This window comes from Nipponia nippon, unplaced genomic scaffold (genome assembly GCF_047370975.1).
Source record: "Nipponia nippon isolate SJK-2023a ecotype South Korea unplaced genomic scaffold, ASM4737097v1 scaffold_4, whole genome shotgun sequence".
Taxonomy (NCBI): Eukaryota; Metazoa; Chordata; class Aves; order Pelecaniformes; family Threskiornithidae; genus Nipponia; species Nipponia nippon.
Window position 1 is genome coordinate 53,576,431 of NW_028262358.1, and position 13,671 is coordinate 53,590,101.

Here is a 13,671-nt window from a genome sequence, read left to right on the forward strand (position 1 = left end):
ACATTATCAGTGTAATATTCTCATACCTTTGTTCAGCTAGGTAAGTAAGATCTGTGATACTAAAGTTGTAGGACTTCAACTACGTTGAAGCATTGCAGAGAGCCACTCTCTCGCCCCCTGCGCCCCAGATTTAAAGTTGTATAAAAGTGCCTATGTACATATACGTAATTGTGAAGTCCCAAAGCGAATAAATCTATTTGTTTAGGGATATTTGGCTATATCTCAACTGCTGGATTTGGCAGTGCTTCCCTGCCCTGGAACCAGATATGAGCCTAGCAGCAACTCAGTTCCATGGTAGCGTGAGCGTAAAGTGTCAGTCCCCACTCCTGGCTCCTGCTTTCCCCGTCTGGGTGACCAGAGCATAGAGGCTGGTGGGGCTGGCACCCTCTGATCCTGCCCCAGGGGTCTGACCCCAACCTGGGGACCATGTGGATGGGAACCAGGATCACATCACAACATATTCAGGCTAGACATAGCTACTGCATCCACATTACAGTCTGTATACTATTAACATTTCAATTTTAAAAAAGAAAAAATCAGGAAAAAATCAGTTATCAATAGGGTCGATGTACATTAGAAAGCCTATGTGTAGCTCAGATCAAAGTAATGTTTAACTTTTGCAGCTGAATAACTAATGAAGGAAATAACTAGGTTAGATTTAGTTGACATATGCCAGTGGCAAGACGAAGGGTTGGAAAGGTGGCTCTGGGCTTGTGCTCACACACAACAACCCCAAGTCTGATCAGGTTCTGCCCCTGTGAGACAGCCTGTCAGTGTTATGTTTTCCTGTATTTTGTGTAGCAGTTTCCATCACATATTTAAAGCAGCTCTCTAATTTACATAGAACATCGTGTCCCATGCCCAAGGCAATTTTGTCCTAAAGAAAAGGGAGGGGAGCAACACGGAAAAGTTAGTTCAGTAATTTCAATTTCCAGAAACACCAGTGGGAGGTTAAACTTTACTCTAATTATACAGCACCACAGAAAGCATTGGAGTCCCACTGTGAGAACTGTTGCAAGGTCCTCTTATCACTGAGATAGAGATTACAGTGTAGATGGACGAAGGCTGAAGTTGGTTTGTGATTCTTTTTTTCTTTCAGGTGATAATAACTGATGCTTATCAGGCAAAAAACCCGAGCATACACCAGATAGACACTGTGGTCAATGATGGCTCCCTCACTTTTGGGTGAGCCACAGAGAGGTTAAACCTGGGTTAGTAAAAGACAGGAGTCCCTAGAAGCAATGCGCCAAAAATCAGGCATGCAGGAACACGCTAACCAGCACAGCTTGCTCTGCTAATGAGCGGCAGGGCTGACTGACTGCTGCAGCTCAGAGAGGAGGGTCCTGTTTAGCACGGGGAGGTATCACTACCCTGGATTAAAACCCGTTCACTCCCTTAATCAAATTTCATGCCCCAGTGGCCTTACTGAAATAGAGGCAATAATGGAAGAGGCCTTGGGGATACCGCAAAGCAGCTGCAATGTGCTTCAGTGCAGGTACTAACCTTAAATTTTAAGCTTGTTAGCTTGGGTCCTGGGAACGGTGAGGCCGCAGCAGGACAGAGCTTTGCTCAGGCTTATTACCGCTTCCTACGTGATTGCAGGGTTGGAGAAAGCTTGTGGATGGCTAACTGCCTTTCTGTGGGCAGGGCAGAAATTCCTCTGCTGGCTTCCCTAGGAAGGCGTCCAGCAGCAACTGCTGTTTGGTCTGAGAAAGGTTTTGTCCAACGCACAGCTTTTTGATGGGGCCTTGCTTTTGCTCTGCTTTCCCGCTGTCTCTGAAGGCTGGCCATCTCTGGGTAAGAGACAGCCCTGTGCAGGCTGCTTTCTGGAGCAGAGTTGTCAGGTGGCCAGTAACAGTGCTCCGCTCTGCGAAGGTGGGAGCATCATTTGTTGACTGGGCAGTACCCCGACACTGACCTCGTCTGGTTGCTGATAAGATAGTTCAGGGTTGGGTTTGGACCTAATTTTTGTTGATAACAGAGTTGATAGCCCCTTCTCAGGTTGCATTTAATGTTCATTCATAAAATTTTAGCCTTATAGAAGAGACCACTAGGTTATCCCAATGCTTCCTACTGGCTGTGGCATTTCAGTTAATGTAGTGACTACAAGGAGGTAGGTTTGGCCAAAGCATCAGTCTGACAATGAAAGAAAGGGAACATATATCACTTCTCCTATAACCTCTTCCACTGGTTAACTGTCATTGCTACTTTAAAAAAAAACAACATAAATCTGTGCCCTGAATCTTGTCTAACACCACCAGGCCTGGCCCAAATGACTGTATCCCTCGTCTAAGCAAGCTTAAGATGCTCCCTCAGCTCATGGCCACTTAGAGAAGATAACAGACCACAACTCTGGCATCCTAAAGGGATGAAATAGGGGATGACCTCTAACAGATCAAGGAATGTCCCTTCCTTTTTAACTGGAAGGGCTCTTTATCAAGCACTTTGCCTGACTGCATCTCCAGCTGTTTCACTCTGGCAGTGACAAGCCCTACATCAGATGAGGAACCATTTCCCGATATGTCTGTTCCTAAAGTTAACCTCATCAGAGCACCCTGGGAATATCACTCTGTTTAACCATTTTATGTGGTATCAGTTAGGGATTGTTATGCATAAAATGTTCAAGGCAAAAAAGACAAAGGTTCAGGCACACACGACTGAAAGTTTATCTGATTCTCTATGCTCTGGGTCTCAGGCTATAGCTTCACTGGGGAGAAGATCAGGGAGTTGCACAGACTAGATTACTTTAGACCACTGGCTCTCAGAAATGGGGCAATCATCTTCCACCTCAGGACCATTCAGTCTCTAAGATGTAAAGAAACCTTTGCTATCCAATGTCTAAAGTAAGACATCTTCAGGACCCTGCTGTGTGGGGAGGAACCACCTGTTGTGAGGTGCTCAGACTCAACATTGCTCCAAGGAAGCCAACAAGGTCAGATCCCCCAGGCACTGGCAGGAGCAGGACTCTGTTCTTGGCCTGTGACTGGACTTGAGTCTGGGGCAGTCCTAGTCACAAGACAGAGGGGGATTTTGGGCAGATGGAGATTGAACAGTGAACAGTGAGCCATCTAACAAGACGTAGGCATGCCCTCAGGTAAGAAATGGCTGGGCAGGGGTATTTTGGACCACAGTCTCAGATTTGGGTACATCAGTTCTTTTGTTTAGTGTCTAGAATCATTAGCTGAAAGCATCTGAAAATGACTGCCCCAGAGTCATGCAGAGAGTACATTGTAAAGATCGATGCCTGTATTAAAAATAACACTCTGAATTACCAAAAATAGTGACAGATCTGCTCATGGAACTAATAAAAATTCACACAGGAAATATACTTATGTCTGTTCCCTCAAAATACAAAAAACCTAGACAAAGCTGTGGTGAAAACTGAGAAACAGCAGCTAAATTCAATGTATGTCCTTGCCTATAAAGCAAAAGCAAGCCCATCTTACGTGTTGATAGAATATCCAAGAACCTGTCTGAACATTTAGGCTAGATGCAAGAACTTGAATAAGTAGTACTTAGAGTGTTACACTGGGTATACACAACTGCAAACCTTAAGATCCCTTGAGACTCCAAGGAGTTCACTTCTAGGCAGTAAGTGTGAAATCTGAATCCTATGGGAAATTGTATAAAGGAAAGAGAAAGTTAGGAAAGGCAAATAAATGCATGATGGACAAGAAATGGGTAATAGTCCTATTGATAAAAGCAAGAAAACAACAGTTAGTCCCACCTCATCACTGCGCAATTGAACACCACGTTTTCAATACCCCAGCTGTGATCTGGCTTGCTGCCCTCTCCTGCCTTCATATGGAAAAATCATCCCTTCTCCCATTATACCAGGCAGATTATTTTGATCTTCACTTTCTCCCACGGATGCTTCCTTCAGAAAAGAAGGTGACAATCACTTAGCGAATGGTGACCGTGCATCCCACATACAGTCAGGATTGTCATCATTGCTTTGCACAAGTGAGTTGACTCCTAGTTCAGGTCTGAGCTTTTCCAGCCCCATCTTCACTTTTTGTCTAAATGTTGATTAATGCCATTCAAGGTGGCTGGTCTTTGTTCCAGGATAACAAGCATTTTTCTTGCATTTTAATTGTTAATTCTGCCTGAATGTGTCAATCTCGGTGTGACTCCCTACCAGCTGTCCAGCAAGACAAAGCCCAGGTATTTCTATGACAGCCTGTGACTCCGTCTCAAACATGACTCATTGACAGGCTAACGGTGCACGGACACAGCGAGGAAAGAGCTGGAACGAGAGACTGAGGAGAACAGTAAGAGAAAAGAGAGATTTCCCAGTGGAAATCAGCAGATTGACCCCACGGAGGGCCAGCACGGCTCTCTAAAGCTGTTTGTCACAAGGCCATTGGAGTCATGAGCAGTAAGGCCTGGCAAGCGGAGGCAAGGTGCTCGGGCAGCACCAGCTTTCCCCGTAGAGCAAGTTGGTAACAGACAAATCCTGATTAAGCAGTTTGTTCACATTTGGGTATTGCAGCCCCAGTGCAGTTCGATTTAAGTACGGCCGTTGACTTGGGCTCGATTAAGTACGTTATGGAGAGTGCTACAGAAGAAAGAAGTCAGAAGAACAAAATTTGAGAGTGAGGGGGAGGAAAATGAACTGAATAGGAGGATCTGAAGACAGAGGTAGTGAGTTCCTTAAAATAGCAGTGCTTGCCTTTGATGTAAAATACAAAATCTTGGGAACAAAATGAGACAGAGACTAAACAGATGGTATGAGGAGGGATTCAAAAAGTGAGATGACGCACCAGAGCTAGATATGAAGAAGTAAATGATGCAGAAGTGGACTTAACATAAGAGACAGCAGATGATCATCATGTTTTTTTCAGAAAAGCCCTTTGCAGTATTTGTAAGCTATAGAATCAGCAAAATACAATATGAGAGCACTTGACTTGTTTTCCTCTCTACAAGAAGAGACTTGTTTTGAAGTCAAAGCAGACAAAGTGTGTTTCTGTGTGAAGAGTTTGTAGATCTTGGTATGTTAAAACATTACTTTAAAAATCTTTGACGCCCAACAGTTACATTCATTTGCTTATCTCTATAGCACTTCAAAAAAAAATGACATCCCACAGCTCATTTTGATCAAAACAGGAATGCTTCTAAACCTTCATTCTTATCTTTTCATTGATCACTATAATATAGAGGTTTCATTCTTCAGCTGGGAACTTGGCTTTTTTTTCCTCTAGGTTAAAGCTCTAAATCTAACCAGCTCCAGGTCCTACCAACTACATGCTTTGGAGAGTTACGAATTTTTTAGATTGGCCTGTTCTTGTGAGCCCGTTCCCACAGAGGTGGTGAGTCGCAGGTCCAGTGTTTGGAGTCTGGAGTTGGAGATGAACTTCCCAGCTTGGATCCATCTCAAATTCTTTTTTTCTCCAGGAATATTTACTGCTCAGCAGAAAAGTGCCACATTGTCATGTACAGTTCTTTTCCGTTTTGCCAGATTTAAAACATTATCTGTAGTGTACCAGTTTCTTCCAGCTATCACAAAGTCAGTCAATATTATTTTTTTGCAAAATTGAAGTGGTAATTATTTACTCCCTGGAAAAGAGAAGCGCAGGAGTCCGAGCAAGGAAAAGCAAAATACTCAGAACAATATTGCAGGCTGTATGTAGGGGAAGCGATCTCCACTGGTGTGTGCCGTAGCAGGAGGCAACGCTGCTGTGCCAGCCTCCCACCTAGATTGCCTCCCACCTGCACTGCAGTCACAGGGGCAGAAATTTAATCCTTTGTTCACTTCTGCCCCCTGAGGGATGAAACCCTGAGATAAGGCTGCTTCGCATAAATCATCTCAGAATTTCTCGCCAGTCTCTGGTTTCCACCCAGGTGATGTATATTATAATTTGTAAATTACCTCTAGTGCCTGACCTGCAATTAAACAATTGCTTGGTCCTCTTATGTACTGCTCAGCTCCCTCTCCCACCAGCTGCTAATGAGAGATCTCTCTGCTTTGAGTGCTGCTCCCTGCAAAGGTACACAGAAATGCAAAAAACCTCACTGCAGTTCCTCAGGGACAGACCTGACCCTCAGGTTCTCACTCAGCCAAACACCCCAGGGTTTTTATGGGATCCAGCCCGCATACTGGAGGGTTCAACTCGCCATGTTCGTGTCGCTGCTTGTTCCTCCACCCACACAAACCAACTGCTTTCAATCCCAGCATTTTATCCTGGTTTGTAAATAATAGTCGCTTGGGAAGAAGTGTGTTTGCCTCCCGCCTGCTGGAGGCCCTGTGAGTCCTTCATTTCTGTAATAGCTAATCTGTTCCGAAATGCAAAGGGGGGGCAGGGAATTAAAACGGAAAGGAGGGGTTAGTAACAATTCCTCTCTCTACCCAGGATGCTAAAGGCTAAGGCTGTGGGTTGTTTTTCTTCCAACACTTTGGAAATGTTTCCTATAAGCTATAAATTAGGCTTAATTAAAGCTCTTCCTGGGAGTTTTTTCCCCTTTTTTTTCTTCCCTGTGCAAGGTGGGGTGAGCAAACCTAGATACAAAATGATACAGCTAGAGTCCTCAAAACACCCCCGGCCCTCCCAGCACCCTTCCCGTGGGCTCTGCTTTCCAGGGTGGCCGTGGGGTGGGTAACTAGCAAGGAGTAATTGCCTTTGGATGAAAATCGCAGTAATTGCTGCTGTTGAAAGACACTGTTGTTTCCTTCTGTAGTACTTCTGGGAGGACACGAAGAACTGGAGGGGGGAGGCTTATTAATGAGGCAAAGCAGTCAGTATTTTTGTAGGATTGTTTGTTATACTGCCCGTGTCTGCATAATGTAAATGCAAATAAACCCATCTTTATTTTATTCATAGTTCTAATGGAAAGTCTGTGTCATGGTCTGAACCAGGTGGAAGACAAGCTCCCAAGGGGGAACACATGTGGCACAGACTCTCAGTGCATGTGAAGAGCCAGGAGACAGGGTGCAATCAGACAGCGGTGATCAAACCCCTCACTAAAAGCTACCACGGCCAAAGCAAGAGCCTGACCTTTACCGACATCAGCAGTAAGACTCTGTACAATGTGGTGGAGGAAGAAGATAGAGAGCCCGTTCGCCTCAACCAGCCCGGCAGCCCCTCCATGGTGGTGCACAGGCGGGTGGCGACGACCCCCCCACTGCAGGCCACGGCAGAGGACACCCAACTCTTCTTGCCCGAGCAACCCCCCAAGACACTGCCCCTGCAGCCACGGTCTCTCATGGACCAGCTGCAAGGAGTGGTCAACAAGTTTGCCACCGGCATCCCCGACTTCAACGCCGTCCTCCCCACGCCCGGCTCGGGGAACGGCGTGCGGCCCCCCTACCAGCTCCCCCCGCCGCAGCAGCTGCCCCTGCCGCCCCTCCAGGTGGCCGCCTTCAGCGAGGAGCCCCTGTCTCCCCCAGCTGAGGAAGCGGAGAGTGAGAAGCTGAAGCTCATTCAGGGATACGTCTACGAGAAGAACCCAGAGGAGGAGGACGAGGAGCCAGCGACCAGCAAACTGACTCTGGAAGACTCTCCGGCGCTGACGCCCCCGTCCCCTTTCCGGGATTCGGTGGCTTCGGGCAGCTCCATGCCCAGCTCCCCTGTCTCGGAGTCGGTGCTCTGCACCCCCCCAGATGTGACCTATGCCTCTGTGATCCTGAGGGATTATAAGCAAAGCTCATCCACCCTGTAGACGCTGCAAGAGACAAGATGAGAAGGACTTTGGCAGCTGCCCGCTGGGAGGTCTTGGGGAGACAAGTCTCCCAGGGCTGGGGGGAGAGAGAGCGGAGAACAAAGTCACATATGACAGGGCAAAAACTTCATCCTGCACTTGAATAAATAAAAGGAAAGAAAAAGAAAAAAAAATCCATTCTGAGGGCTCAAAATTCTCTAGCTGTTAAAAATAAAAATATTGTACTTTGAGAAAATGGTAGGAAACCACAACAAAGCACAAACCCAAGAGACAACTTCTATAGCAAAAAAAAAGAATAAACACACAGGAAAACAAAAATATTCACACTTAAGTCACACCTTCTCTTGGCAATGCTTGAAAAGGACTCTGGGAAGTGTGACCTGGAGAAGTCATTAGCACATCTTGTGACTGCTGTCTGTCTGCTACGGAAGCAACACACCCAGGTGCTGGAAGGGTGGAGTGTGGTGAGGAGGAACGAAGCTACTTGTATATGAGACTTATATGCATAAATATTTTTTTCCTGGTTTCTATAGGTGGTATAACTGCGTAATGTGTTTGGGGGAGAGGAGCTGAGCTAATGTGAACGCACGTGGCTCTTACTGACTTTTGTCTGAACAGTTTGTTCTTCATACTAGGCTGCTTTTTGGGGGATCTGGGATTTTTTTAACATTGATTGTGAACAGAGCGAGAAATATGATGAAGTTAAGACTCAAGAGGTTTCTGAAGAAAGCCCTTGCTGTAGTACTTGTAATATGATAAAGACTTAGAAAAACTGCCCTTTTGTATAAGATTGCAAACCATGTGGCTAAACTGTTACACAACATTTCCTGTAGCAGAACAATATTTATTGACTAACTTTTCATAATACAACATATTTGCCATGTGATTACACCATTCCTTTGTGTTTCTTTGGAATCAAATACATTGGAAAATAGCTGTATACTTAGAGCAACAACTATTACTCTGAAAGAAAGGCAATGCCATACTGGGGGTTATAGAGTCAGTCTCGAAGCAAAAGAGTGAGCGTACGTTTGTGTTTCTGTATGCGTGTGTATGGTATGTGTGAAGCGTAATGTCCAATAACAACCACTGGAAGACTGTCGTATATACTATGAATATTTTTATGTTTAAATCATGTTTTATATCTCATTGTTACAAATATTCGATAGATCTTTGGAGGTTTGTATGCTGTGCTAACACTTTTTTTTTCATGTACAAGCAGAGACAGTTGTTACCCTTATAATAGGGTGCTTTATTTTGCAGATACTTTATGAAGTAGGCATATGGTATTAATAACCGGTGCATTGAGAACTTGTTATTTTACATTTGCAGCAAGTGTGGTTAACAAAAAAAAGAAAACACAAAAAGAAAAAAAGTCTGTTTTAGAAATCTTGCACATGCCAGTATAAAGGCGAGACAGGAAAAGTAATTAAATTATTTTGTTTCTTCACACAATTTAAAATAAAATCATGTCCAGACAGGAAATTTCATCAGTGCTTAATGTGTGCGTAAATTCCCAGGGTTTGTTATAAACAATTCTTTTAATCTCTTTGTGATGTTTAGTTGCGTGTTCTTTCCATATGCTTTCACTTCTTCTATTTAATATACAATCTTGTATCTTAAAGGTCACTCCTAGGCAGCTGTAGTTCTGTCATTCATTCCTCCTCCTCTATCCTTCATGTGTTTCCTAGAGGTGGGCCTAATCCAAAGCTCCCTAATGGCTGGCATGTTCAAAGTCCAGGTCCAATTGCTGTGGCTTGAACTTAATTATACTTATTATTACCCTATTTATAAATGTGCGTGTTATACGTATACAGGACAGGATTTTAGCGGCTATGAACTTTGATTGTGCTGTTGAATTTAGCTGAGGATCTGTCCCACAGTTCTGCACTTTATTTCCAAAGATATTTTTAAGGAATCTCTTCATGCTAATAGAGTTGCAAAACCTGGTTTTAACCTTGCTTCCTGTGAATATTCTATCAGGGTTTTTCTGAATTCAGCATATTTCTACACTTTTTCTCTCTTTTCACTTGAATTTTAAGAAGTCCTGCTGCTAGTCATCAGTTCTCTGAAGATCCAAATCTCATAGTTTTGATCTTACTATATAGTAGTGGTATTGGAAGGTTTGGCTGGTGCTCAAAAGCAGGTAGAGCCTTTTTTCCTCATCCTCTTTTCACGATGTTTGCTCCTTTCAGCATGACTAGTGGCCAATTGCTATCATCGTCCTGATGTGGAAAGCATGAAATGACTTTGCCCAAAGACATGGGTATGTCTTTGTCAGTAGATTGATCTCCCTATAATCAGCTGAAGACATCTGAGGGTCAGTTGGTTGATTTTTGTCTGCTTGGGGCTTTTAGGGGGATATTTTTTGTTGTATCTTTTTTTTAGTGCTAGTTACTCATTAAAGCAATGAGAAAAATGCCATATTTTCTTTGCTGATCACCACACTGGCAATGAATTCTATGTTCTTATAATCTTAGTATAAGATTTGTTGTGCTGTTTCCACAAACATATGTTGCTCTGTTGCACAGAGCTAGTACTAGGAAGCCGGTTTTTGAAGAAATGCGATAGATAAGAAAAAGAAACGTAACAGATTCGTATGGATGGGGAGGCGGCAATGTGGCAAGGTACTATATTGTTTTCATATCTGTCTGTTTTGAACATATTAAGCACTGATTTTATTACTGCAATGTAATTATATCATGAGTAGGAGTTTTCTTGAAATTCAATATATTAGCTTTTAGTTTGTAATTGTTAAAACTGGAAACATACACATACGTAAATATATCTAAAAAGCAAGAACTCACCTTGTGTATGTAGTTGTATAAGCTATGAAACTTCCTGTAAAAGTTCTTTCTTTTGGTCTGTCAAATGCTTGATGAAAACTGCCTTTTTGTCAAAATGATCTTGAAAATGCTGTAAAATAAATATTTTCTATTTATTATTTAAAAATAGAATGCCAAGATTGATAATTTTTGCTTCCTCAGTAGAAAATAGCCATGTCTAGTAATTAATTGTTCCAGGGCTATTCAGCATCGTGTGTGAGAGATGGTGGGATGCTCAAATGGAGGTAGGTATTGATTAGATTGTGGCATGTAGGTGAGATGGTGCAGAGCTGGAGGATTTTTATTTAGAAAACAAACCCCAGCTTTTTGGCTTCCTAGTAAAAATCAGGAGCACCGTAGGTATGCATTTGAGCTGACATGTTGTAGGAGAGAATTCAATGGGAGATGACAGGAAATTTTGCTTCCCAAGGACAGAGGGAAACACCAGTCCTTCGCTGGAAAAACTCCATATGTTTGACTCTGAGATGTCAGTTTCTCCCATCAGGGAAACTCAAATATGCTTTCTTGACAGCTATAAGTGATAGGCATTGATCCATCCCAGGCATCTTGTGCCTCCTTCCTTTACTGCCTCTGTATAGAGCAAAGTACTGGGACTCTTGACTCCTGCTCTGCAACTCACACACACTCTGGCTTTTTGGTAACTGCTGAACTGCTGCGTGCCTCAGCTAGGGGCGCAGTAAGATGGGAATATAAATGTTTTTTCTGGAGCTCTGCTGAGATTTTCAGACCCAAGTGGTGCTAAACATAGAAAATCTAGCTCTTTTTCTCTTTACGCTTGTGAATAGGCTTGTTTCTAGTGGCTTCTTGGTTTGGATCTGGCCTTGCAAGAGCCCACATCTGAGGAGTCAGTCCACCTACAGCTACTGCGCTGCTGGCATACAGAGAATGATATTACATTCAGAGGTAAGTGCCAGAAGTTTGGTCTCTTTGCTTGTAGCGGTTTTTCTTTCTTTTTTTTTCCCCCCCCTTCTTTTTTCTTTTTCAGTTAAAGTCTAGGTAACCTATGTCTTAGTAAAGGTTCTGCTGATCAGGTGGACTCAATTACAGAAATATCCGCAGGGCAGCACAGCAGTTACTCCCCTCCAGAGCACGCAGTGCAGCCTTGCTGCCAGCACCATTCCTGCAACCAGTTACTGTTTGTGGGACCGAGCCCACAGCATCTGCTCCTGAGCCCACTGCATGTCTCAGCAGTCGCATGTGGCATTTGGGGATACGTTGTACAATGAACATGGGAATAAGTATGATGGTAACATCTGAGAATCATCTAAGAAATATTATAACAATTGTTATCTGGTGCCTAACTAGCTACACATATGCTGTGCAAATGAATTCATTTCAAATTGCAGTATTCACATAGGAGGTTAGTATTAATTGCTTTATGCATGACTTTCCAAACAGCCTGACTAGCATAACAAGCCCAGCAAGTCTTACTTTCTTTTTGATGCAGTTTCAGTTTTTGAATTGCTGTGCTTTGAGCTTCCAGCATGGATAAGGATCATTTCAGTTTAAGTCATTCTAGACCACATAAATATTTCAGTTCATATTCTTTTTCTTTTTTTTTTTTTTTAATTTCTCCACATAAACATACAACAATATGAACAATACCAGAAAGAGCAGATTGGGCAAAATCTATATAAACAGACTCCAGCAGATATGAGCAAACAACAGTTGGTGGAAGTGCTAAAGGAAAATATGTAGAAAGCCAGATGCTCCAGCCTGTTAAAGCTGCTTTATTAGTCTCTAGATTTCCAGAGCAGTTTGTAATGTGCTTTAGTCTGACAAAGAAAAACACTGCTCTGGTGCTATAGAGTCTTTTTAGAGTCCTTTGGCCCCAGCCCTAAGGGCAGATAACGTGACAGGTGGAAAGGCAATAGAGTTACAGGCCTTCAGCTGCATTTCTCTTAATCTAACCTAAGAAAAGGCATAACAAAATCCAGGGCTGGGGAGACACAAGTATGAAAGCTCTAAATTAGAAATAAGCAAATCTTGAATTGTCAAGATAACTGAGTACTGCAGCAGATGGTTGGGAGATTTAAGCAAATTTTCTTTAAGTCTTCAAACCAGTGAAGAATTCACAGGGTAGAATTGTTAGGCTTCTGCTATGCAGGGGGTCAGATTAAATGACCATAATGTTCACAAGCTGCCAAAAAAGCCCATCTAAAATAGCTTTACACTGAGTAAATGGATGACTAGTCCAGGACCACAGGGCCGCAAAGCAGCTTAACATACTTCAGCTTTAGTCTCCACCCTCTGGCCAAGGGCAGAGTGTTGGCATCTCCACCAGCCCGGGCCATGCCTACCTGCTCAAGCTCTGCTCAGTAAGCTGGGTCTGTGGGCCCAGGCTAGTTGTCACATCCACTTTGCGTGGAGTAGGTGGCTACCAGAAGCAAAAGGCAATGGAAATTGGGCCCCTGGAGTTGTATTCATCACTCTTTAGGGAAGAACAGAGAAGCAGGTTGCTAATAGCTATTCTATGCAAGGTCTGAGCGGCTGTTAAAAATGTTTCTTACATGGGAGTGGGAAAAGCGTGGTTTTGCAGATTGTATTGTTGTGGTGGGTTTTTTTCCCAAATAAATGAGTCACTAGACACTTGGCAAGTACCTGCCTGCAAATCACTGGGAAGGAGAAGCAAACTCTGTAGCAAATATCAAGGCCTATTTCTATCTGCATAAGATTTCCAGCAATATTAGCAAAAAGGGAGATATGGAATGTCATGCAGCCAAGTGTGTGGTACTACCACAGGCCCCATGTCTGGACCTGGGCCCCCATTTTGGCAAACACTGCAAGCTCCCAGAGATGGTAGATGAGAGCAGGAGTGACTGGTTGCCATTTCCAGTGCTACGGGTAAATCTTATCCAGCTCAAAAAACAAGCAGGGTATTCTTTGCCTTTGCTAATTCAACTTCCAGTTCTCAGTAAATCACACAGAAGAGGACTGCTCCCCACCTGAGAGAGCAGGTCACTATTTGGTACCAAGAAAGAGCATCTGTTATCTGCTCAAAGGTGGGCGTAAGCTGTGTATCTCTACAGAAGTAAAATATCATTGTGAGTTGTGGGTTTCCATAACCGAAAGGCCTCTAGGTAGGTGGAGAAGCAGCTGGCACAGATACCAGTGCAGACAGATAAGAGTTTAGGAGTGGTATGTATCTATGACATTCAATCCACCCACT

At 43.5% G+C, this 13,671-nt stretch overlaps 1 protein-coding gene across 3 annotated transcripts in view; it reads left to right on the plus strand.

Moving 5' to 3' along the window:
* GRM1 (glutamate metabotropic receptor 1) overlaps positions 1-10,564 on the plus strand; it is a 195,024-nt gene extending 184,460 nt beyond the window's left edge. The window contains exon 9 of one of the 3 annotated variants that reach the window (XM_087776109.1): positions 6,819-10,564. In XM_087776109.1, the coding sequence (XP_087632235.1) occupies positions 6,819-7,656 (838 nt within the window). In that variant the 3' untranslated portion in view covers positions 7,657-10,564. The remainder of the gene's footprint in view (positions 1-6,818) is intronic. The other 2 variants (XM_087776113.1, XM_087776110.1) reach the window with 2 other exon arrangements.
* The last annotated feature ends 3,107 nt before the right edge of the window (positions 10,565-13,671 follow it).